The sequence below is a fragment of the Aureobasidium namibiae genome (assembly GCF_000721765.1).
Source record: "Aureobasidium namibiae CBS 147.97 unplaced genomic scaffold scaffold_11, whole genome shotgun sequence".
Lineage (NCBI taxonomy): Eukaryota > Fungi > Ascomycota > Dothideomycetes > Dothideales > Saccotheciaceae > Aureobasidium > Aureobasidium namibiae.
The window spans coordinates 754,743-779,611 of record NW_013581198.1 but is presented as its reverse complement, the minus strand read 5'-3'; the positions used below and the strand labels follow the sequence as shown (position 1 = coordinate 779,611).

The 24,869-nt window shown below is 51.7% G+C and overlaps 11 protein-coding genes across 11 annotated transcripts; 6 read left to right on the top strand and 5 right to left on the bottom strand.

The window, feature by feature from the left end:
• Nucleotides 1-648: 648 nt before the first annotated feature.
• Nucleotides 649-964, bottom strand: M436DRAFT_49625 (uncharacterized protein; the record flags this gene model as incomplete). Its single annotated transcript, XM_013570777.1, has 2 exons — nt 649-741; nt 821-964. 2 exons carry the CDS (start codon nt 962-964, stop codon nt 649-651), a joined length of 237 nt encoding a protein of 78 aa, XP_013426231.1.
• Nucleotides 965-3,281: 2,317 nt separating this feature from the next.
• Nucleotides 3,282-4,488, top strand: M436DRAFT_49398 (CBD9-like protein; the record flags this gene model as incomplete). Its single annotated transcript, XM_013570730.1, has 3 exons — nt 3,282-3,408; nt 3,464-4,041; nt 4,120-4,488. Coding segments are annotated over 3 exons (1,074 nt in total), but the record flags the coding sequence as incomplete, so codon positions are not given.
• Nucleotides 4,489-5,940: 1,452 nt separating this feature from the next.
• Nucleotides 5,941-7,293, bottom strand: M436DRAFT_49469 (uncharacterized protein; the record flags this gene model as incomplete). The annotated part of the gene is made up of 1 exon (XM_013570745.1): nt 5,941-7,293. A coding segment is annotated over one exon (1,353 nt), but the record flags the coding sequence as incomplete, so codon positions are not given.
• A 1,678-nt stretch (nt 7,294-8,971) lies between these two features.
• Nucleotides 8,972-10,037, top strand: M436DRAFT_83101 (putative RTA1 domain protein; the record flags this gene model as incomplete). The annotated part of the gene is made up of 2 exons (XM_013570991.1): nt 8,972-9,282; nt 9,329-10,037. The coding sequence occupies 2 exons, from the start codon at nt 8,972-8,974 to the stop codon at nt 10,035-10,037; spliced, it is 1,020 nt and encodes a 339-aa protein (XP_013426445.1).
• Nucleotides 10,038-10,565: 528 nt separating this feature from the next.
• M436DRAFT_49251 (uncharacterized protein) lies at nt 10,566-12,373 on the top strand (the record flags this gene model as incomplete). The annotated part of the gene is made up of 2 exons (XM_013570704.1): nt 10,566-10,640; nt 10,697-12,373. The coding sequence occupies 2 exons, from the start codon at nt 10,566-10,568 to the stop codon at nt 12,371-12,373; spliced, it is 1,752 nt and encodes a 583-aa protein (XP_013426158.1).
• A 389-nt stretch (nt 12,374-12,762) lies between these two features.
• On the bottom strand, nt 12,763-13,398 carry M436DRAFT_49433 (uncharacterized protein; the record flags this gene model as incomplete). The annotated part of the gene is made up of 1 exon (XM_013570739.1): nt 12,763-13,398. A coding segment is annotated over one exon (636 nt), but the record flags the coding sequence as incomplete, so codon positions are not given.
• A 1,979-nt stretch (nt 13,399-15,377) lies between these two features.
• On the top strand, nt 15,378-15,945 carry M436DRAFT_49259 (uncharacterized protein; the record flags this gene model as incomplete). The annotated part of the gene is made up of 2 exons (XM_013570708.1): nt 15,378-15,568; nt 15,651-15,945. The coding sequence occupies 2 exons, from the start codon at nt 15,378-15,380 to the stop codon at nt 15,943-15,945; spliced, it is 486 nt and encodes a 161-aa protein (XP_013426162.1).
• Nucleotides 15,946-16,139: 194 nt separating this feature from the next.
• On the bottom strand, nt 16,140-17,441 carry M436DRAFT_49380 (uncharacterized protein; the record flags this gene model as incomplete). Its single annotated transcript, XM_013570727.1, has 1 exon — nt 16,140-17,441. A coding segment is annotated over one exon (1,302 nt), but the record flags the coding sequence as incomplete, so codon positions are not given.
• A 507-nt stretch (nt 17,442-17,948) lies between these two features.
• On the bottom strand, nt 17,949-19,110 carry M436DRAFT_48993 (alpha/beta-hydrolase; the record flags this gene model as incomplete). Its single annotated transcript, XM_013570643.1, has 3 exons — nt 17,949-18,469; nt 18,536-18,786; nt 18,950-19,110. The coding sequence occupies 3 exons, from the start codon at nt 19,108-19,110 to the stop codon at nt 17,949-17,951; spliced, it is 933 nt and encodes a 310-aa protein (XP_013426097.1).
• Nucleotides 19,111-19,835: 725 nt separating this feature from the next.
• Nucleotides 19,836-21,750, top strand: M436DRAFT_73916 (uncharacterized protein; the record flags this gene model as incomplete). Its single annotated transcript, XM_013570990.1, has 2 exons — nt 19,836-21,460; nt 21,510-21,750. 2 exons carry the CDS (start codon nt 19,836-19,838, stop codon nt 21,748-21,750), a joined length of 1,866 nt encoding a protein of 621 aa, XP_013426444.1.
• Nucleotides 21,751-22,824: 1,074 nt separating this feature from the next.
• M436DRAFT_64975 (S-adenosyl-L-homocysteine hydrolase-like protein) lies at nt 22,825-24,262 on the top strand (the record flags this gene model as incomplete). Its single annotated transcript, XM_013570894.1, has 2 exons — nt 22,825-22,996; nt 23,052-24,262. 2 exons carry the CDS (start codon nt 22,825-22,827, stop codon nt 24,260-24,262), a joined length of 1,383 nt encoding a protein of 460 aa, XP_013426348.1.
• Nucleotides 24,263-24,869: the final 607 nt, after the last annotated feature.

Below are 24,869 nucleotides of genomic sequence, written 5' to 3'. Positions count from 1 at the left end.
CGGGGGTAATGTTGCCGACGGCAGACAAAAGAATCCTGATGCTGGGAACACCTTCGACGGGTGGTGATAAAGATAGTCAACCGGTAGCAAGTATCTAGTCAGTAGAAGAGTTGGCTGGTGTCTTCAAGCTCGGTCGACAGTTTCCGCCTCCTCAAGCATTACGAAGCTGTACGTAGGTCAAGGATGTTTATGACCTGAGCAAGAAGACTCACTGCACGTTGACGATGCACCTAGTCATCGGTCAGTCATCCTTGCAGACCGTGTTATGCTCTGGATGTGCTGCTGTGAAACAGGTATCCTCTGGAAGTCCTCATGCCTTCGCCGATGCGATCGAGCCACCGATCGTTAAGGATGTACACGACAGTACGTGGATTGAGAGAGTGGTGAAAAGTTCTTGTATTCTTTGGGTATCATGAAACAAAAGTGTCTACGGGCAGTGCTTTTTCTGCAGTTCCGGTCCAAATGCAGTATTCGTCTAGGTCCAATTGACCGTGCCAGGGAGATGGCGATGTATGTCTGCTAATGCGCAGGTGTAACACCGGACTCCATTTTTGGCGTCTAGTCATGCTCGAGCCAGTGTCGTAGACGATTCGGTGAGGGCGTTACGGCGAGGGGTGGGTCATGTCAAGGCTGATGCAGGTGGAGAGGTTACTTGAACTCGTTGGGCCAGCACTTCTCCTTGGTCCATGCATCGGGGTGGGTGCCAGCGTGCTGCTCAAGGACAGCAAGGTTGGAGCTGGTCTAGATTATCGGGCGTCAGCCATAAGGCCCCGGGATGGCAGTGGTTTGGGCACGCTTTGCGTAGGGATCGGCGACTCACCAACTCCTTCTTGCAGAAGACGCAGATAGAGGTTGCCTTTGGCTGCTTCTTAGGGGTTCCATTGGGGTTGACGGGAATGCGAGTGCCGGCGGCCTCGGCCTTCTTGTGCTCGCGGTGGATGCGGTCCTTCTTGGAGATAGGCATCTTGGATGGATGTGCTGTAGTGCGCTAGAAGACCTGTGCGTATGTGCTGTGTAGGGTGCTAGAAGACGTGAAGGTCTCGGTATGTGTTGTGTAGTGTGGTAGATGGAAGACGAGGCTGAAAATGAGAAAGTGAGGGATGCGACAAAAGATTGTTGACTTTTGCTTGGCGAGACCCTGTTTTTTTCCTTATCTTATCGCCGTGCCCTCTCCAACACCACCACGTCCATAACGCGTCCCGCCAATCTTTTGATAAACACTTGTATGGTTCGATTTCGCGGACGCTGGTATACAAGTAAACAAAAGATGCGGTTTCCTTTTGGAGTCTCTTCCACGTTGGTGCTTACTGTCTCAAACCTGCAGAATAATGTGAGGCACACTTTCTGCTGGGACCTCGTTTCAATGCTTTTTACGGTGATCGTTTTACTCGATTGCTTCTTCCGCCTCGCGTCGTCATGGCTGGAGAACTCAAGTACATGGACATCGTACTTCTCCCGACAGCTCTCGCTCTCTAGAAATGGCAAATGCTCCAGCCTTGGAGGGGAGAGACGATATTGACTGACCTTGACGACGACAACAAGAACAAGAACAACGCCGACCAGAGTGTTTAGACAGCCACTTTCGAGCCGCGACCCATACAAAGCTCACACGACAACCGTGACGGATGGAGAGCTCATCGTTGCGCTCTGGGTGGTGGGATCTAGAGGTTGACTATGACAACCGCTATCTAGGTCAGCGCCATCCTCTCACTGTACTCTAGATCGCAACTATCTCCTGAACTCGAGTACGACCCGAGGAAGAGCTTTGCCTGAATACTACCATAGACACGAAGCTCGATCTGGCAATTTCGTCAATACCAATGAGACCGCCTATTGTGACGGAAACTTGCACGCGAGAGGTTTACAAGTCAAACGAGAGGTGTCTGTCCGTTTTAGCTCATTCAGGTTAGTCTAGAGTGAGAGCTGACTGCCGCGCTCGAATGCTTGGGCATTTCTGGACAACGCCGGGGAAAGCTCCAACCCGACCCTCGCCAAGCCGGTGCTAAAGAGCGCAGACCATTCCGACATGATTAAAGTACCTGTCTACAGGCCACAAGGTCGTGGTCGATAGGTAAGATAGTTCCTTTGCTCTTTCTTACACAGCACAGCCCAAAGTATTGCCAAGACTCATGCTATGTGTCGCTTGCCTTTGCTGCTCTCGTATAGTGTTATTGCAACCGAGGTGTTCGTAGTGATTGACAAAGCTGATGACTAGCAGTGGAGGCAGTGTTTTCGTTGCTCCCCTGGTCGCGAAAGCCCAGCCTCAGCCACCGCCAGTCTTGGTGGAAGACGAAAGCTAAAATGAGTGTTGCAACAGCACGATGACCACGACGAACGTTCCACAGCTTTTGCGCAAGCCACGCGTGACTGATGAAGACTTTCCGCTCTCAAACCACGATGCAATTCACACCCACAACGTGAAGTCGGTCAAAAAGCACTGTGCATGCCATCATGAACTTGTTCGCATCACCGCGTCATGCGAGCGACAACTTCCCCGGATTCGACGTGTGGGACTCGAAAGAAGCTTGAATGGGACGAGTGTGTTGATTGGCCTGCTTCATCTCCGACAAACGTCCCATGCCGTCCATCTATTGAGTTCACTACACACCGTTCGATCGCGGACCAAAAAAGCATGAGTTCAACTGATGATTCATGCCCGACCAATCGAAGAGCACGCTGACGCTCGACAGAATAACAAGCCCGTTGTCACTGGCTTGGATTCATCTCCTGCTAATCACAACCTTTTGGGCCCTGGTTCAAGTGTCATGTCTTACCAACGTGTGGCTCGAAAGACGCGTGGACGCAAGATGCTTTTGTAGCAGGTGCGACGATAAGTAGAACCACAATCGCTGTTGTTTTCGTTTCCCCCACTGTTCTTCCATCGGCACATTTATTCTTTCAGCTGAGTGAGGCGTTCGAGACTCGGTAGCTCTGTACCACAGCGACGCGTGTATCTTACATTGGCAGAGCTTATCTCATCTGGGCTCGAACATATAACCAAGGGCATACGTCCGACCTTCTTCCTACGAGCCCGACCACGAGCCAATTACGATTGATACCCTTCTTGGTCCCATAATAGAAATTTAGTACGATGATGTTCGGCTTTCTGTATCGTATGTTGCCTGTTCCTGCTCCAATCATCACACGATACAGTGGCTAACCATCACACAGAAGCACTTCTCTTTGCTTTCTTTACCGTCGCATTTGCGGCTAATGGCTCTTCCACCTACACATATCAGCATGACGGATCTCAAGCATTCGCTCTGGCCCTCGGGCTCAACACAACAGGCAATGATCTCTATTTTAACATGTCAGCCCCTTCGACATACTCATGGTTCGCTTTCGGCATTGGGAACCAGATGAAGAACTCACTCATGTTCATTGGCTATCCTAGCTCGAACGGCAGCGGTTAGTCCTAGACAACAGATCCTTGATCACTCAGGCATTGACTGATTCATAACAGGTGTAACTCTGAGCCCTCGACTTTCTACGGGACACCAACAACCGCAATACACATCTTCCAAGGACGTGCAGACGCTATCAAGCTCTGTTACAGATGGAACACTTCAACTCATGGCTGTGTGCAAGAACTGCACGACCTGGTCTCTTGGATCGATGGACACCACATCAACGCAACAGCCGTTCATTTTCGCCCTCGGTCCCACTGGAGAAACCATATCCAGTGACTCAACCTCCCAGAGTATCGATCAACACACCTTGTACAAGGGCTTCTCACTGGATATGACACAAGCTTCCTTTTCCGGGTCCGGATCACCCGACCTGAACTCCGGTAGCAGTGCTGCTTCGTCAAACAGCGCGAGCGGCTCTTCCTCTTCCTCTGGCGCCACAGGTTCCGTTATCTACAACAGAGTGCACGGAATATTTATGGCTATTGCGTTTGTCATTCTCTTCCCCCTAGGTGTCCTGGTGCTTCGTCTGGGCCACAGCGTGATTGGCCATGGTATTGTTCAGGCCACAGCCTACTGCTTCGTCATCGTCGGTCTTGGAACAGGAATCTATCTGAGCCAACAAAACAACCTGGTAAGTTCAGCACATTATCGCCATGCCAAGTTCGGTCAGCTCAGCTATTTTCAACTGCTAACAAAAATTTTCAAACAGACAGGATACAACACTGCTCACCAAATCATCGGCCTCGTTCTCTTCGCACTCCTTGCTATTCAAGCCCTAGGCGGCCTTATTCATCATCTTCTTTTCCGCCGTGGCCACAAGACCATCATTGGAAAAGTGCACATGGTCTTCGGTATTTGCTTGTTAATTCTGGGTATCGTCAATGTACCTCTCGGCCTTAACCTCGCAGGCGACAGCAACTACAACAAGTACTATATAATAGTCGTCGCCATCCTCGGTGCTCTATTCTTAGCACTCAGGTTCTGGGCGATCTGGAGGGATAGAAAATTAGTGAAGAGAGCTGGAAGTGAGAAGGGTGTTCTGAGAAGGGGATCTAGTAGCGAGGAAGGTGTTATGTGAGGCCGCGATGCCATGAACTCGCATGTTTGAGGAAACGTCACGACTTGTTCTTTTGCTAGATATCTACATTATTAATTCATCACCATATTCTAATGCGACACTATTCGAACAATGAGGGACAGCAGCCACCTCCCGGGAGTACTCAAAGCGTTGTGTGTCTGTCGATGCTTGATCTCGGGTATCGATGGAAACGCGGCTGAAGCATCTTGTCAAGCCACGTTTTGCTTAACTCAAAAGTGCCATCGCCAAACACTATTCAACAGCCTGAATTCATGACCTCACTCATCTGTCTTTGCCAGGGAACGTATATCGTAAAACCTTTTTGTACGTTTTTTCTGTTTTTCCCAGCCGACTTGTGAATCTTCGATCAAAATATCAAGATGCGCTCGGTCTCGGGTAAGATCATGTTTCCTGTACCGTAGACGCGTAATGATCAGAGGAAAAAAGTAAGTCCTCCTCCCTTTAAAAGTGTGGCTTGGAGTGACATTCCATGCGCGAGATGCTGCCGCCTGAGCCATTTGCGCGAGAAGAACACCACCTTCCTTTAGAGGACTGGCGTGAGGATGCACGAATGTGGAAAGCACATGATAGATCTGGATCAAGGAAGCGCTACCAACAGACGTGAGACGCCAGATTGGGTTCAGTAGCAGTTGTCTGATAATCATGTAATGATAAGAAGGTTACATGCAATAAGGATAGTGGTCCTGGTCAACATGATGAAAGGCAAACAACGCTCGTGTTTGCGCAGCTCGTATGTCATCGACAGCACTGACAACATCACTCAAGTTTGCTGCATTGTAGACAATCGACACTAGTTTCTGTTCGAGGTGTCAAGGGATCGATGTTCACCACATGGTTGAGGACAAGTGCCTCTCCGACGCAGTATCGTAAACACAATCCAATGTCTGTCGACCCGATACTAAAGATTAGTACCCAAAGACTGGGAGAACACTGCAACACAGGTAGTTTCTGTTTGGTATTCTTGTCTCATGGACATCGGCCGAAAGTGGTGGCTCCAGCGGGATCCATCCTTTTGCAAGAGGTGATTCTCGACAAGGTTGCAATCAACTTCGATATATTCAAGCAGCACATGGTATGAGAAACGCAACCATTGATCACCCATTCGCGATATCGCACAGTCAAGGCATCTATGCTTGACAGCGCGATCACGGAGGTAAGATAATATTCAGCGAGATCTGACAATGCCGGCCTTGGACTTTCGACCAGATGACAATCCCTCGTTGTGAAACGACCAAGTGACGAGGCTACTCGTGGGATGGTCAGATAAATTATACAACGATGCCATGTCAATATTCCGTGCAGTCATATCGTAGACACAAGACGGAGGGATTCAGGGAATCGGGCCGAGGTGAATCATTGCTACAGTATATGATAGCAGACAGCAGATACCACCACATACTTTCTCAAATTTGCCGAAGTCTGCATGGGGTCTCATGCCGGATCGTCAGTTTTGGTCCATTCGGCTTCCAAGTCAACACGAAGATCGTGGACAGGCCAGCCAGTCCGACTCTGGTGTTGTGTAATTATCTCCAGAATCGCGACTCTCTTGATTGAGTCCCGCGTGTGTAGACCGGCAGCGAAGACACACTGTGTTGAGATGGCCATGGCCGCATCATCCTCGGTAGCCAGAGCGATACCACATATCATGTCGATCGATTCGTGGAGCGCGCGCTCCCTCGCGAGGTATTCCTTTAGTCCCCCAGCTGCAGGAGTACATATCTGAAGGAGGATTTTGGCGAAGTGATAGAGCTGTAAACCAGCCGCAAAGACTGGGGGATGAATCCAGGTTGGCTTGAAGGGTCCTTGTGAGACGTTGTGACAAGGTAAAGGGTCGAAGTGACTGGTCAGATGTTGATACCAATCATCCAGTTTGGTCGTCAACTCGTCTGCTTTGGCCAGACGCATGATCAAATCAGATTTACCAGCTTCGACCTCTTGCTCTGAGCTGTAGTTGACGCTCTGGGCCACCAGGTAGACACATCTTGCAGCAATGTCCCAGTGATCCATAGCATAGTAGGGCTTCGTAGGCTTGAAGAAGCTCAACACTTTACGGCCTTCTCGAAAAGCGGCCCAGACATCTTGACGCAACCAGGCCCACCATACAGCCTGATTCAATCCTCCAGATTCGCCGTTGATCTCGCGGGATCTCTGAACCCAGAAGATGCCCCGTAGGTGTCGTTCCCAGCTCTTGCCTTCACCATCTATCATCTCATATGTGCTGATTATCAAGCATGTGACAAGAAGCTCTTCACTACGTAGATATGCCTCGTTCTTCATGGCTTGCTGTAGATATTGCAGTGTTTCGTAGTAGTATTGCACGGCAAGTGTTCGATCAGGAGCCAGGTCAGCGAAGGGCTTGATTGAGAGATGCCTTGTGCAGAGCGCAAGTATGGCTTTCATTAGTCCTTGATTGCGCAAGGCCAGGTGCGGTACCATGACAGAGAAGTGGCGATGAGGGTCTGTAAGATCGATCCAGCGGCTGAAATGCGTAACAAAATATCTGAACAGAGAAACTTCTAGTTTCGACAGTACCACCGCTTCTTGTGGGATGACTGAAGGCGTGTATGAGCCTTGGATGAGTCCTGATGGTCGGACAAAGGAGCCTCCGCTAGTGTGCTGAGGTATATTGATAGGAGTGTTACTCTGAGCAGTAACAAGGGCTGGCGAGATTGGATTGAGGTTCCAATCTGCATTTGCTGCATCTCCAGCAAGTAGACCGAACCATCTTAGAGGTGCTATGTCGGCAGCGTATGTAGTGCTTACGCTTAGGCTTGAGCGGGGACTTGACGTCTGTGTGTCTTCAAGCTGTCTGACGATGTCAGGAGCATGAACACTGCGAGGCAGGGCATGGAAGGCTGAATCGTTGTTCTCTGAAAAAGGCGTTTGATACTGGACATGTGGTCGTGGCTCGGAAACATTTGAGTCTACACGTCGAGCAGCGCCTTCAAAATCTGATACTTGAAACACAGTAGGTGAGTTGTCGGGATTTGAAGCATCCTCCTGGTTTTCCTACGTGCTTGATCAGATACGCTTGCACGTGTGTGGAATTCAATGATACAAATGGGCACGCGTAGGAAGGAATACAGCAATCATTTTGGCAGCCGAAAGCCGAGACTCACACGAGAATAGACGCACTGTCTCTTGCTCTTCAGGCAGGCCGAACAGGTTGGCCTTTTCTCATCACATTTGATGTGACGGGTTCGGCATACAACACTGCGAAACTCCGAGTCAGCAGAGCCTCAATATTCGTGATGGAAATGGCGGCTCACCATCCTGTGGTGGTTCGAAGTCCTCGCCCGCGAGAGGCACGAGCTTTACGTCGTCTCGGGAGCGTCGGCGCGGATTGCGACTCGTCTCGTGGTAGAGTGTTACTCTCAGACATGCACTCTGCAGCGACACTGATTCACGAGCGAGGCATACTTTAGGTCATGACTTCGTTTGAGTTCGCGTCACCCTCGCGTCTGGCCGAGTGCTCTAAGTACATCTTCCGCCAATGACCATCTTTTCTCGAGGGATTTGTTGCCAACAGATTCGACGTATCAACAGCGCCTGCGCTCGTATCCATCCCGACTTTCATCCAGAGCTGCTTGCACGTCTCAAAGCAACTCGCTACAACGGCATCAAAACTAGATCCGTTTGTTTCGTTCCGGACTTGATGACCCAACTATACAGTCCGGGTGCCTGGGCTGACATGCTGTAGCCAGACTATGTGTAGTATCGTTATCAGTGTTTCCGCAGGGTTGCATGGTCAACGAGCTATATAACGGGTGTGGTTGTTGGGTTAGAAATGTGAAGCTGGTCCTGCTGCGTTTCGCCAGCGATCACGACACGAACCCAACTATCCCAAGCTCACGTCGTGGCGGCAAAACTCACGATTACCTACGCAAACCAATGCCGGCCTGGTTGAAACTACACCCAACTGACTCACAAATGCCAACCTTCAAGACAACGTGGAAGATGGTCGTCATGTCGTCGTCGCAGCTTTTCCAGACAAAAGTGCGAATCGGCCAATCAGAAGATGATGCGAGAAGGGACGCTTTACCGGAAAGAGACTGTCCCGCCCACGCACTGCCCGGTCCCTTTCTTTTTCGGACCGCAGCCCTGTCGTTCCACCGTGTTGGACAGCTCTCATCTTAGTAACCCTTGCGAGCGGACCAATCATTTGCAGGCCCGACAACGCACGTTGGACTTCTACTTCATGCTTCGGAGCCCTGTATACCGAATGGGAAGTCCTTGCGATATGTTTGTGTGCATGCTGGTAGAGATCTGACAAGACAGAGGAGGCTGAGCTGCAGCGATCGAGTACTCAGTCCTTTTTGACATCCTGGAGGATGGTAGGTGGTTGAGGATATAAACAGGTGCTCAATCTCCCACAGTTTGTATTCCATCGTCGCACATCAAGTTCATCTGTCCGTTCTACCTAACGAGCCTATCTTTACACCCAACTTACGCAGACTCAACAATGGCGACCGTCGTCAATGGCACTGTGCTCATTCCAGCACTCAATGGCACCCTCATCAACAAAGACGACTGTACGATTGGCGTGTGTTCAATGGACTATGCACAGATTGAATACATCCCGACCTACGGCGGCAACCTGACATACTGCATCATATTCGCCGTGTTCCTACTCGCACAGATGGGACTCATGTGGAGGTATCGCACGACTGGCTTCTTTGTTGGGATGTTCTGTGGCCTCCTTCTCGAAGTACTTGGCTATGCCGGTCGTATCACCCTCAGTGGCAACCCATTCAACTTTGACCAGTTTGTCCTGTAAGCAGTATTTGTTCCCATTCGGGTTCTCGTCTGACCCATCCAGGTATCTTGTGTGCCTCACCATTGGCCCGGCATTCCTTACAGCATCCATATACCTCTGCCTTGGTCGCATCGTTATCGTCTACGGTCAAAACATCTCACGCTTCTCTCCGAAATTCTATACTCTCACATTCATGGTGTGCGACTTCATCAGTCTCTTGCTCCAAGCTGTTGGGGGAGCTTTGGCTGCCACACAGGATGCCAACGACCCGTCCCGCGATGGTGTCAACATCATGATTGCCGGTCTTGCCTTCCAAGTCGTCAGTCTGACAATCTTCATCGCACTCAGCATGGAGTTCGTTTACAGAGCACGCAAGGCAAGAGAAAGCGACCTCAACTTCGACTTCTTCAATCTCAGAAAGCGCACCATGTTCCGCATTCTCCCTTACGCCATCGCCGTTGCAACCATCACAATCTACATTCGTTGCGTCTTCCGTGTCGCAGAGCTCAAGGATGGGTTTGGAGGAGAGCTGGCCAACAACCAAACCGCATTCATGATCCTGGAAGGTCCGATGATCATCATTGCAACGATCGCCCTGACTGTGTGTCACCCTGGAATCGCATTCGGTAGTGCTGCATCCTGGGCGGCTGCAAACTGGACATGGAAGAAGAGCAACAAGAGCGATAACAACCATATCAGAATGGTGAGCCAGGAGACCGCAACACCCTCGATCGCTGAGAGCGAGCTGAACGACATGAAATCCCGAGTATGAGAATGAGAGCAGAGTCAAAGATGGGCGTCAGCGGTCTTACAGCGTGTGGAGGGATGCCGTGCGTCGGGAGGATGTAAGAAGGTTCAAAGACTTGTGCTTAGATTTAGCATGCCCAATTCAATCGTGGTTCTCCGTATACAAAGTCCAGATCACGTCACGCGTGACAGGACCTAAATGACATAAACGAGTATTGCAACATAGACTACAGAGAAACTTTCAAGAGAGCTCCTTCTCATACATATAGGAAATGTCGGGATAAGTACTGAGTAGATAGAGAAGGATGAGAATAGCAAGTCGACACGAGGAATCCGCCCTGAAAGTCGGTTGTACCTGCACACTTTGACCACAAATAGAAACACGCCCAGGCAGCTGTTTAGTACTGCGTATCCTCACCGGTTTCATGACGAACGGCATGCAAAGCCTCAATTCTCCATCATTTCGTGTCACTTGATTCTGCGATGAGACCCACACATCGACGAACAGCCAGCGTGTGCGTCGTTATAGAGCGCGTTGTGTAAGCTGTCCTTGATGTCTGCGACCCCATCCGAAGGCAGCCGACCAAGTCGAAAGCTCAAGGTCCGCACCGGCTGCATCACCTGCAAAGTATGCGACTGTTGCAATCAATGCGCCAGCGAGCCACTACTGACGCAATATGATAGATACGCAAAGTGAAATGTGATGAAGAGAAGCCATACTGCAAGCGCTGCACTGACACCGGGCGCAAATGCGATGGCTATGCTGTGCAGCCAGAGAGGAAGACCGTCAAATCAGCTACACCACCGGATCGAGCGGTAGTACCTTTGACACAGAAAAGGCCATCGCTCACGACAACGTCTGCCTCGAATCGGGCGGTTCGGCGTCTGGCACCAGCCAAGTTGATTGTTGATGCTGCCTTCCTGTCGCCAGCGGTGTCGGGTGAAGAAAGCCCTTGGATCGAGTTCTTCAGCATGCGGACCGGACCTGCCCTGTCGAACGTTTTGAGTCACTCTTTTTGGTCCTTCGATTTGCCCCAACTGAGTGCTTCAGAGCCAGCTATCAGACATGCATTGATAGCATTGAGTTCCGCACATGCACGCTTTGAAGCCGGCGCAGCCAACAATCAAATCGTGCAAAATGCGATAGACCCCAACTTTGTCCTGCGACATTACAACGAAGCCATCAAGCAGTTGAAGATACATCTCAGCAGAGACCCAGGATCACTTGATATAGCTATGTTATGTTGTCTTTTGTTCATCTCACTAGAATGCATTTATGGAAACCGCATCTTGGTCATCGATCATTTACAAAATGGCCTGAACATGCTCAGATCGTCGCTAGTCCAGGATGGCGGAAAGGAAGCATCGTCGAATACGATCGCCAAATCTATCAGACAGGAGGTCCGACCCCTTTTCCATCGGCTGGATTCACAGACTACCTTGATGGGATTCTCAGGTTCCAGCCTATTCTACCACATGGACAAGTTGTTGACTCTGTCTGTACCAAGATCATTCGACAGCTTTGAGCACGCTAAAAGCTCGCTTGATCTACTGGTTGCTTCAAGTCTTGGTTTCATTCGCAGCATTCACGATGGAAAGCACGCCGAAGCTGGGTCTGTTTCCTTGACGGGACGAACTTTACAAATCCATCTGCTGAGCGAGTTCTCAATCTGGAAGAACAGCATGGCCAACTTCGTAAAGTCATGCAACACACTCACAGAAGACGACTACAAGATCGAAAAATCGCTTCGGATGCAGCATACAGCTAGTTTCATCTGGCTGGCACGATGCACTGAACTGGAAGAATCTGGCTTTGATGCTTACCTCCCCGAGTTTGCGTCCATAGTCAAGTGGTCCCGAGCCCTGATTACACCTTCGTCAGAGCCAAGGGAGCCATGCTTGCACACACGACTGGCCGCACTTTCTGTCACCAACGTGCCGAGATTCTCGCTCAACATGGAATATATTCCCCCTCTATACCTCGTGGCCATCAAGTGCCGTGACCCGATTACACGACGCGAAGCCATCTCCATTCTTGAAGAAACAAATGGCCGTGAGGGCCTCTGGGACGCGCGCCTACATGCAAAAGTCGCCAGAAGATTGCTAGAAGTCGAAGAAGCCAGCGTGTTGATTTTCGAGGGTGCGAAATCTGTTTACATGGAACCAGGACCTATGATGCGCATGATTGCGGACGGCGAGGCGAAGGTTCCACAAAAGCCTCTAGAGTGCTTTCGGGTCCATGATATGGATATTCGAGATATTTCTGAAGGTATAAGGGGCGTGTGTAACATCACTTGGCGGACGTATCCCAATGGCCTTCTCAAAGAGAAGGCGGAATGGACAGAGGTCCTTCATTTCTAAGGAGAAACAAGGACATGTGCTATATAGAAAGCATTCGTTACCACAAGATCATACCATACTTGACTACGAAAACAACAATTGGCCTCGGCCTCACGGCAACAGGTCATGAGTCCACAGACTATCCAAGAACCCAGTATTCTTGTAAACACGATTATGGCTTTGGAAACATGTCAAGGTCTATTCCAGATGTCACTGCATATCGGTTAAATCGCGCTTCTCTACAACTCATTCTACTAGTCTTTATAGATTGGAGGAAGAAGTATTGCAAGGAGTGAGATTATGAATTATATTTCTGACCAAATGACATACGAAATAGGTACAAGCAAAAGAGCAGTACAGTTGGTATCACAGGAAGATCCTCAGGCCATCATCTTGAGTGAACAGAGCCTTTAAGCAAGCTGACCACGAACAGCTCCGGGAACAGCCAAGCTCGAGTGAGTGTCGGCGAAGAAGCCAGCGGGGTTCTTCTCGATCTGGCTGATGTGGAAGCCGTCAGCCGTGTCCTTTCCGTTGGCCAACAAGCCAGTCTTGAAGGGACCCTGCTGGCAGCCTACGCTGCGGCGAACACCATTGCCAACATCGACGGGGTTGGGGAAGGCAATTCTGGGAGGACCAGAGGCACCCTTGGCAGCCTCGTGGATGTGTGTGGCTGTGGCGGCGGGAGATGAGTAGTCGCCGCGGAAGTTGTAGATCTCAATGTTGTAGCAGATCAGGTTCAACTCGCTGTTGATGCCGATCTTGAAGAGGCCTGAAGCACCGGCAAGACCGCCAGTGGGAGTCGTACCGTTGACCACTTGATCGGGGGTGGCCTTGACCTCGTAGTAGGAGGTGAATGTGAAGGGAGAGCCGGCCATCTTGGGAGCCTCGGGGCATTTGGCAGGTGCAGCACCGCCCTTGGAGTAATCGACGGATCCCCAGCCACCGGGAGGGGCGTTGTATTCGTGAAGGTTCTCTCCAGTACCCTTGGGATACTCATGGAGGTTTGCACCAGTTCCCTTAGGGTAAGTGATAGATTCCCAGCCGCCTAGAGAATGTCAAGATCCGTAAGAGGTCGAGCAGAGTAGATAGGAGAGTGGAAGTCTTACCCTTGGGGGCTGCGACTTCTGTGGGAAGGGCAGAGGCGACAACGGCCAAAGTAGCAATGGTGGCAGCAGTGAACTTCATGTTGACGATTTCTATAAAGAATTGGTTGTTGTTGGTGTGTATTGGTGTTGGTCGCTGGTCGTATTAAGCTGTTGTCGAATTGTTGTGTGGATGGATATCTTTACAGCAAGGGCAGGCACACATACTTATACCATTTCCATGCTCAAGAGGATTGCCTATCCAAGACGTTCCCAAGGCACACGTCAGAAGTTGGGATACATTCGTGCCTGGGGAGCATGTTTGCCAAGCGTCATGTGGTATGCAAGAGAGTTCCAACCGTTGGAGACTTCTTCTCTCGGCGTCCCTTTGCTGGGCGGAGCATTTTTTGGCATATAGATCAGAGTTGCCAAGGCCGTTGATCTGGCTTGCTGTGGGCGGAGTGGTATGCTCGGCGTGCGAACTGAGGTTCGGAGTTGAAAGTCAGCTTGAACGCATTGCAATCACCAGCCACTCTGTTGCTAGCTACTGGCGTCTCTGGCGGAAAGCTCAGCTGTCAATTGACCTTCTGAGGTTTCACACAAACTGCCCTCATATTGCATCCACTATCGTGCGAAGTGGCGTGGGAGACTGTGTGTTGCTTACACTTCTCAATCTCCAAACGTTCATACATCCTAAGATTCACCCTTGGCGGTCTTAGGAATACCTTGGGTGATGCTATTTTGGCTCTTGCCTCATGTGTCGCCCAAGTTTGTCCAAATGCCGTAGGTGGAAAGTCAAGAAGAGGATTCAGCAAAGGCCTCGATCAGACTGAGACATACAAGCACTAGGCAGAGTAAATGCTCGTCTTGAACAGCCAAGGCTTATGCCAAAGACACCAAGAAGATTGTCAATGCAGATGTGGTGTCGACATTTCCAGACATATGGGTATTGGAGCATAGAACACACCAAGGCTCTCGTCTTGGCGACGGTTGTCACCATCGAATTATCGCTGCGGGCACCGCGGGGGTGTGCCTCTGGGGAATTTCAAATCTTTTCCTCTATGCCCTCGTCTTGGTTGTTGACCTCTTGCCAAGTGGATTTGGAGATGTCGATGTCGTCGGAGGCTCCATTTCTCCACAGGAGACAAGAACACCAAGAGAGATGGACCTGACGTACTGCGTGTGACCCTTGCTGCGCCCAGCCCCATGCCTCATTTGGAAAGTTCGTTCCGCTTGGCGACCTTCTTTCGTCTCGCGTGGGTTGTTCTTTGGACTTGTCATGAAGGTTTCGCTCGAACAAGAGATGCCCAGTATCGGCGGCGTCATTGATTGCGAACCACGTACCCGGTGGTCTGTTGGCCAAGAAGGATGGAAAGATGCGCATGTCGGGAGCGTACGAGGTGTGAGATGCCGACCCTGGGGCTGCCGGTAAATTCGAATTCGACAACAGACGCGTTCTCCAGTCCATGGTCTCACTTGCGAGCATGAACGTCACAGAACTGCTGGCTCAACGGCCAAAATTCTTCAAGTTAAACGCGAGAAGAACTATGGTGCATCGATAACATTTCGGGCGGGTCGCGAAATGTAGAAGTCTTCGTCACAACCATCCCTCAGTCATCTGAAGTCGTCGAGACGCACAATTGTCTCCAGATTGGCAGATATATCCATACAGACGGGACTCGCGCTACGAGTCTCAGCGAATGTTTTCTACTCAGTGAAGCAACTGTGCATCTTGATAGCTGCCCGACGACATTGGAGGTGAAGGGGAGACCCGACTCACGGAGCCGAGAGGGGAGACCGAAGCACAACTACAACTACAGCTTCGTATGATAGATACCTCTTTGCGCCTTCATCCTAGCAACATTACCATCTAAGTTCTACCAACAGCGAGGAAACACATCATATCGACACATATCCTGGGAAGCATTCCTCCAAGTGAAGAAATGTCATCCTCGCCAGGACCCCATGATTACAATGCTATCAGAAACACGATAGCGCTATACTGTATAGCTCTGGATAACAAAGATTGGGCTCTGTTAGAGAAGGTCTTTGAAAAAGATGTGGTGGCAATCTACCCGTTCAATGACGAACCAATTCTTGGTGTTGATGCGTTGAGCAAGAGGATTCAGCAACGGTAAGCCTCTCTCCGATCCAAACGTCTTTATTCTCATCACTCGAAGTAGAGAATTCGCGGACTGGACTAATATATCTCACAGACTAAAGCCAGTGACAACTCAACACGCTCTCACAACGCAGCATCTGGTCACTGGGTCATCTTCAGCAAAGGCAACCACATACTTCACTGGCGTACATCTGGGCCGAGGGAAGTGGGAAGGTCAACAGGTGACCGCGTATGGAAAGTATGTTGACGAACTGGTCTGCCTCCCTGCTGCAGAGGCACAGGATGCAGAGGTGGAGGCTGGTGCTAGTGATGCATGGAAGATCAACAAGCGGACAGTGACCTTCTTTGGACGAGTCGGAGAGGAAGGTGTTATGGAAGGAGAGGGATAGATTTTGGCGGAAACGATATATGACCTGCCACAAACGTGGGTGGCTGATTGCTGAGTAAATGTGTTGAGAGAACGAGATGTTTGGTCAGAACATGAAGGAGCGAAAGCAGACTGAATTTGAGCAGTGATTTGTTCATATACAATAAATATACAAAAGCCTGAGCTTTCTTTTCGTGACGGAATATCCAATGCCATTTACTCCTTGTTAGTAGAGGCACCACCCTGGTAGGTCCAAGCTGGCTGCTGTGTGTTGTTTCGCTCCAGATTTGATACAGGCAACTGGCCTTCGGCGGGCAACTCAAAGACACGCATTCTCGATGTAACTCTATCATCGACAACAACTTCATCCAACCACAATCTTTCCTTCTTCTCTTGTTGAACGGCACCCTCTTCGGCTTCAGAGTCAGCCTTGGGCTTCCTCACGCTCTTGTGCCATTCCTTTTCTTCGTGTGACAGGTAATCAATGTCGGAGTTTTGGAATTCGCGGTGAGACGCGAGAACAGCGGCAGCGGTACGAGAGAAGATCTCTTCTGCAACATAACGACGGTTGAGGAAACGGTAAATTCGGATGGGGAAGTTCCAGAAGCCTAGGAGGTGAGGCAGGGGAATTGCGATGGTTGGGCCAAGGGAACCGGGCATGGATGATGGCAAGGTGGCAGTGGGGTAGGCGGAGGTTGAGATGTAGGGGTCGGGTTTTGTGAGTTTTGGTTTGACGGGTGCTTCTTCCTTTGGCGGGTCGGGGAGGGACTCAGGGGCTGTGTTTGCAGAGTCGTCGGCATTTGAGTCGAAGACGATCGAGTTTGAGTTTGTGGTTGTTGACGAGCCCGAGGAAGCGGTGGGAGGAGTGTCCTTCATGGTCAGATCGGTGGCTGCTTTGACGGCTGCATCGCCCAGTGAGGGTGCGCCATCGATGTGCTGCTTGACGTCGTCGGTCTGCTCGAGCTGGACAGGCTCTTTCAAGGGGCCCAGCCAGCCTTCGTGTGTGCCGCGTAGATATTCCTTCCACGCGTGTCTGCCAACGACCAGGTCTCCCTTGACGCCAGCCTCATCGACACAGCCAACGCGTTCTCGCTGCTCGGCGACGATCTGGTCTTTCGTAGGCTCGACAGTGTCCTCGTCGAGACCTTCAGCTTTCCGCCTGTATCTTCTGATCTTTTCTGCAGCTCCGAAACGCAAGTCTCCCTCTCTTCTGCCTTCGACAACATCCCAATCCATAGCTCCTGCTACCAGAACAGGCTTCACGTATTCGTAGAAATGTTCTCTGGCGTTTCTTAGGCCGTCGGCTGGCGGCGCTTGTAGGTAGATGGTCATTTTCCTGGGCATTGTGGTTGTGGGCAGAATGACCTCGGAGAGGGGAGCGACCATATCGCAGTATTTCTTCTGGAGACGGGATGTTTCGCGCTTGTCGTAGTAGACGGCTGCTGCAAAGGATCCGGTGATGGAGAGGAAGATCATCCAGTTTCGCGAGGGGAGTTTGGCCTTGATGTTTGGTAGGCCTGTGTTTCTTATGCATTAGTGACAATTCCTCTGAGTGTGGCATCAGGTTCGCCCTTGACAGGCGCGTGTGGCATAGCCAAAGGGAAGATCGTATTGGTGACATACCCATCATGCGAAAGGCGGGATTGCCCTCGGCCGCCTTGGGTGCAGCCTTTACGCCATTGTTGACCGTCTGCTCTGCTGTCTTGGCCAGGGGCACTCCTGCTACCTTGTCCGCCATACTCGATTTCTTATATCAAGACAAATCTTGGACAATCATCAATCACATGTCGCTGTCCGCTCGAGAATTTCCCCAGCGTCTTCGGCTTTTGTCGGCCCTTGGCGCTCACCCTCACCTGAAACAGGGTCACTCTGTATACATTGGTTTTCTAAAGAACTCGTCAAAGGGAACCTGCTCATACCATTTGAACTCTTCGTCAAAGCAGATGCCTCGGTTCTGAGACATGTGAGATCTGTTGTATTGTCATGTTCAAAAGGCTCAGTCGCTGAAACCACTTTTTGATGGTGTTAACACGTTGCAGACGAGGTATTGGGGATCCAGCTTTCGTCAGTCACGCTTCGAATCGCTTTTGCCAACTCGGTTCCCTGCTCCCAGACCTCGTCATGCATGCAGTCGATGACTATCTTCGACACTCGCCTGCCATCGTTTTTGACCGAGCTTGGTGCTGCTGTTGTTCTTGTGAATCCTTGTATGACCAGCTTTTCCACCGCCGAATCTGTTTGCTGCATATCCACCAACTCATCGTTTATTGAGTGTATGAGCAAAGCATTGCCTTGCCACTTTTGTAATTCGCAGCACAGTTGGCTTGCAGTGATCCATGTTCCCTCGTCTTCACCAAAAGCACCTGTGATAAACTCGCGATAAGCCGGATGACTATGCTTGGCCACCAGAGCATTCAAGTCGTAGATGCCCTCCATACCCAACAATGCTACTGGAGGCCGTGTACCACGCCGTCCACCGTTCAGGAGAGCAGTGGCTTGCATTGCAAGTGTCGCACCGCAACTATGACCGCACAAAATGTAGCGACCTTCCGTGATAGACGATGTGTCTGGCAACCGAACAATCTCACCCTTCTCGAGCTGGATATCTGTACCAGCTTCGGTGCTAAGGAACAACAAAGCACCGAGGATGTCGTCAAGGTGCTCTGGATGCTGTGAATTACGGCTATCGTCGCTTGGAGACGATGGCAATATAGGGTGAGAGGGATAGGGTGACAGGCGGTAGTCCACGGATACGAATCCGGCGATATTGTGTGGCTGATCGTCTTCGAGAAGCATGTCGAGGGCAGTCTTGAAACTCTTACGATCGATCAAGGGATCTCTCCAAGCTCCTCCGTGGATATAGCTGGTTGAAAGTCAGCCATTGCAGGTCGCGATCGACATGATTCTGAGAGAAGGAGGGTTTGGTGCTTTTGACGAAACAGATGTCGCTGGACAAGGCTTTGCCGGTCGCGAGAAGATTTCTCCAAAGAGAAAGAAGTTACTAAGAAAAAAAAAACTTTACTTACACTAGCCATATTGCTTGTGAAGCATCTTCAGGCTGTCTCTTAGGCACACATATGTCAAGCAGATTCAGTCGTGTACTCCCATAAGGCACGTCGTTCCAGTACCTAGCGGACGAAGACTCGTGATACTCAGCGCTTGGGAAACAGGAGATTTGTTCTGTCATGCTGTCGATGCCAGTGCAATGGAGAGTTATCAATCACAACCAGGACTGCAGAGTGGGGTTAAGGTTGGGTCCTGACAGGAACAAGTGTTTGGCAACGGGGCCGGCTTGGCGAGGGTCTTTCCACAGATTGAAACAAAGACGGGTCCAACGAGAATACCAACCTACCTGCCTACTTCCTTACTGCTTGCCATCGACATAACAGCAATGCAGCAGAGAACCAGACCGAATGGCTGTCTAGATGTCTAAGCAGGAGTTAGGCGTAGATTGGGCTGCGAAAGGCAGGCTTGGATGACGTCTTTGTGCATTCATGTGGCTGCTGCTTTGGCGGTCGCGCCTGCCACGTCTCGACAAACCTGCAGTTGCAACTTCGTCTGTGAATTGGTTGGTCTGTAGCGCCGCGCTTTCCCTTTCATCCATATCTTCACTTGCCTCTTACAATCTCTTTACTTCTCCATCACGCATAAACACACGCCCCTGTGAACTTTGACCGCTCGAAACGCGACGCAATCCCTACCTTATTCTTTTCCTTGATCTCGCAACAAACACATCTGAGATCGAACGCCCAGTCAAGGCGCTTGACACCCCACCACACCCACCAAGCCAAGGCCACTACCAGCCACCCTTGTCAGGCTTGTGACGCCTGCCACGCCTGTCATCTTGACTGAGCGCTGCCTGCCAAACCTCCCTCTTTCTTTCTCGACCGACCCTCGACCACCTGCCACATCATGTCCGACTACGGCGCATACGACGACCGCCGCCGCTACCGCGAGACCCGCACCCGACCCCGCGAACGCGGTGATCCCGAGTTCGTCCAGGAAACGACATACATCGAGCGCGGTAAAGGCCCTCCTCCTCGCGATCTGGTCTACCGTCCTCGCGACGAAAGCGTCGAAGACATCACAAGAGACTTTCCTCCCCCGTCCAACGATCGTTATGCTCCCCGTGGAGGAAGAAGAGAATACGACAACTATCCCCCACCCCGTCGCGCCCGGAGCCAGGTCGGCCGCAGAGACTACGATGATTACGATGATGACTGCGACGTTCCCGTAGCTGCTGCCGCCGCTGCTGGTGCTGGATACGCTGCTGGACGCGCAAAGGACCGCCGCCGTCACCGCGATCGCCATGATCGCGACTATGAATCGGAAGAGTACTCTCCCCCCCGTCGTCGTCACACAGAACGTCGCAAGTCTGGTGTCGGTGAGATCTTGGAAGGCCTTGGACTTGGAGGAGTCGCCGCTGCTATAACAGGACGCTCCCGCAGCCGCAGCAGGTCTAGAGATCATGACTCTCGTCGTGACAGAGATGCTAGAGCCAGATCACGTCATGGTGGCCGCTACGACTCGGACGAAGACAGCCGCAGTCGGAGCAGATCCAAGGGTCGTGCCGAACGCAAGTGGGCTCAGGCTGCTCAAGCCGCTCTTGTTGCTGGTGCTGTCGAGGCGTTCCGCTCTCGCAAAGACCCTGGACCCTGGACTGGAGAGAAGGGCCGTCGCATTGCCACTGCCGCTATTGGTGCTGGAGGTATTGACGGCCTCGTTGATCGCAATCCCGACAAGAAGACCAAACGTCATCTGGCCGAAGCCGTGATTGGAGGTCTTGCAGCCAACCGTCTTGCCAATGGCCCTCGCAGTAGAAGTAGAGGTCCTGCTGGCGCTAGGGACGACCCGTATGGCCGCTCTCGCAGTCGTTCTCGATCCATCTTTGGTGGTCGTGGCAGAAGCCAGTCGCGTGGCCGTGATGGCCAAGGCGGTGGTGCTGGCGGGCTTGAGAAGCTCGCAGCTGGAGGAGCTCTAGCAGCAGCTGGCAAGGCCATCTACGACCGTGTGCGATCCAAGTCACGTCGTAGGCGCTCCCCTTCGTCCAGCTCTGCAGACTCGTATGTGCCTTCCCGCAATCGTCGTCGCAACAAGGAGCGTAGCTCACCCGCTCAATCAGATACAGGAAGCCGCGCCGTCGCCCAGCGCGGTCGTGATCGAAACCTGGGACCCGCCGCTGGTGCAGGTGCTGGCGCCGGCGCCCTCGCTGCTTCAACAAACAACCGCGGCGCACGTAGCGAGAGTTCTTCGAGCAGCAGCACTGATGTGGATGTCCGTCGCAAGCGTATGCGAGGCAAGGAGCTGCTCACAGCCGGTCTTGCTACTGTCGCCACCATTCACGCTGCTCATGGTGTTTACTCCAGCATGGAAGCTCATGAGAAGCGCCACAAGCTCGTCCAAGAAGGTGAAATGTCTCCCAACGAAGCTCGCAAGAAGCAGACCAAGGCATGGGTTCAGGACGCAGCAGCCGTTGGTATTGCTGCCTTGGGTATCAAGGGTGCTTTCAGCGAGTGGAAGGAAATGAATGAACACAGGTAAGCCTATATGAATGCATGACTATCGACCATGGCTAACTCGCAACAGACGCGAGATCCACGAGCTGGAAAAGAAAAAGGCCATGAAGCAGAAACGCCACGAGAAACAGGACAGAGAGGCACGTCGTGCACAAGAAGAGAGCCTGTACCGTATGCTCCCCCTTCTACAGCAGCAACAACAACAGCAGGGCGGAGCTCCTCAGATGCCCATGCAGCCTGGAAACCAGATGATGTATCCCGGCAGCTATCCACCTCCACCACCTGGACCTCCACCTGCTGCGAGGTATTAGGAGCAACCTCGGGCCATACGAGGAATCCTGAAACCCACGTCTGAGGACCGACAAATAACGAAACTTCGTTGACTGGACGAAGCAAGCATGTTGCATATCACGAAAACTCTTTTCGGTACCCTTTTCTTCCGCAGCGTTTTTGCTTGAGAGATGACCTCTTTTCGCTTTTCACGAGTTTTTGATGAAGCCGACAACGACAACGACACAGCACTTGCATCTCCATCCAGTTTCTGACGAGCACAAACACAAAGGACATTAACGGCGGAAATGAAACACAGCAAGCATATGGACAGATTCGCTTTTCCTTTTTCCCCCTTACGCACTACGATGTCTACGATCAGCACGAAGGAGCGGGAGAGCTCCGACACATGATTCCCCCTTCTTTCCTGAATAGCTAGAGCATAATCACGAATCAATGAAACGCAATGACGGTAGACTGTTTATTTCTGTGTACTAGGTGTGTGAAGATGGTATTGTTCGTAGACGGAAATGGTCAGCACCTGGAATGTCATGGAGGAGGCCTAAATCAAAGCAGCATATGTAGACAGTCATGGCGCAGAGGTCGTTGACTAGTGACAAACGGTGCGGCGTGTTGAGCAATTGGATGAGTGGAAGCAGTAGTCAGGCGAGCACGGTAGTGGACAAGGAAGCTGAGGACACGGTGGCAGAGGTTTAGACAGTGCACAAATGAAAGACGTCAAGACCACGCAGTGGAATGGCTGGTGCAGAGAGCATGGAGAGCTCGCGGCGCTTGGCACTGTGGTTGAGAGGTTTGTTCTTTCCAAAACTCGCTATTCACCGCTTTTGGCAGGAACAGCACCAGCACTGACTGCGCAGAGGCACGTGCTCCAGCTAGAGACCCTTCTGAAGCTGGGGGGCAGAATTCCAAAAGATCCGAGGCGGTGAAGATCTGTAGACATTACGGCAATTGTCGAGATTGAGAGAGGGGTGGGGCCACTTTTTGTTGGCTGCTAGCACTTTACATACACTCTGCCCTCCTCTCTCCTCCCTTCCTTCCTTACATCTCTCTCCCCTCCAATCCATTTCCTATCCCCTCTTTTCTGTACCATCAAGATGTCTGCCCCCGCCCAGAAGTTCAAGGTCGCCGACCTCAGCTTGGCCGCTTTCGGTCGTCGCGAGATCGAGCTCGCCGAGCACGAGATGCCCGGTCTTATGGCCACCCGCGAGAAGTACGCTCAGGAGCAGCCCCTCAAGGGCGCCCGCATCGCCGGTTGCTTGCACATGAGTATGTCAATCCGTCCTCAGGAAGCGCCTATCCAAGCTAACCCGCGCCTTCACAGCCATCCAGACTGCCGTCCTCATCGAGACCCTCAAGGCCCTCGGTGCCGAGCTCACCTGGTCTTCGTGCAACATCTTCTCCACTCAGGACCACGCCGCTGCCGCCATCGCCGCCGGTGGTACCCCCGTCTTCGCCTGGAAGGGTGAGACCGAGGAGGAGTACGAGTGGTGCCTCGAGCAGCAGCTCACCTCTTTCCCCTCGGGCAAGTCTCTCAACTTGATCCTCGACGACGGTGGTGATCTTACCGCCCTTGTCCACAAGAAGTACCCCGAGATGCTCAAGGACTGCTACGGTGTCTCCGAGGAGACCACCACCGGTGTCCACCACCTCTACAAGATGCTCAAGAACAAGGGCCTCCTTGTCCCCGCCATCAACGTCAACGACTCCGTCACCAAGTCCAAGTTCGACAACCTTTACGGCTGCCGTGAGTCGCTCGTCGACGGTATCAAGCGCGCCACCGATGTCATGATTGCTGGCAAGGTCGCCGTCGTCGCCGGTTTCGGTGATGTCGGTAAGGGTTGCGCCCAGGCTCTCCACGCCATGGGTGCCCGCGTCCTCGTTACTGAGATTGATCCCATCAACGCCCTCCAGGCCGCCGTCTCCGGCTACCAGGTCACCACCATGGAGAAGGCCGCTTCCGTCGGTCAGATCTTCGTCACCACCACCGGCTGCCGTGACATTCTCGTCGGCAAGCACTTCGAGGCCATGCCCGAGAACGCCATTGTCTGCAACATTGGTCACTTCGACATTGAGATCGACGTTGCCTGGTTGAAGAAGAACGCCACCTCGGTCCAGAACATCAAGCCCCAGGTCGACCGTTTCCTCATGCCTTCCGGCCGTCACATCATCCTCCTCGCCGAGGGCCGTCTCGTCAACCTTGGCTGTGCCACCGGTCACTCTTCCTTTGTCATGTCCTGCTCCTTCGCCAACCAGGTCCTTGCCCAGATCATGCTGTACAAGGCCGGTGACGAGGCTTTCGGCAAGAAGTACGTCGAGTTCGCCCGCGCCAACGAGGGTGAGGGTGTTGGTGAGCTCAAGAACGGTGTCATGCCCGTTGGTGTCTACGTCCTGCCCAAGATCCTCGACGAGCAGGTCGCTCTTCTCCACCTTGAGCACGTCAACGCTGAGCTCTCTACCCTCACCGACGTCCAGGCCGAATACCTCGGTCTCCCCGTCGAGGGTCCCTTCAAGAGCGACATGTACAGATACTAGATGCTTATCTAGAGCTGTATATCGCGCCGCTTCTTCTCTTTTCTCTCTCTCCACAGCATTTCCCGTTTCCACAACCTTTTTCTGCATAGCATAGAGGGGAAGCTGTCTTGCCACAACAGCTCTCACCCTCTCTGATATTCTTCTTTTGACTTTACAAGGGGTGCTTATGATGATTCAACATGTGCAATGATACCAGGCGGGGACAAAGTAACAACAAAAAGGGGGAAACATGTGGTGGTGATGGAGCTTCGACTTTTAGATTCAACCAACAAAAGGCGATGGTGTCTGGGCGTTTCTTATCTGCTTTGAGCTCTTCATCACTTTCAACTCTTCCCCTTGCTAGAAGGATGGAACCCGCATTTCAACTGCGTGGTCAAAAACTAAAATACTTGATACAGATTACTATAGAATTCAAAAAGTTCTTGCATCTGAAAACACTTTTGCCTTGATCCCTCTATGTGCTGTCTCTTCAGGTACTCTTCAACCTTTCTTCCCTCCATGCTCACAACATCATCTGTACCTGCTCATGACGACTTCTACCTACTTACCCTCGGCGTGGATGAACGCTCCAAGAAGATTAAACAACTTGTATCCATCTTGCAATCAG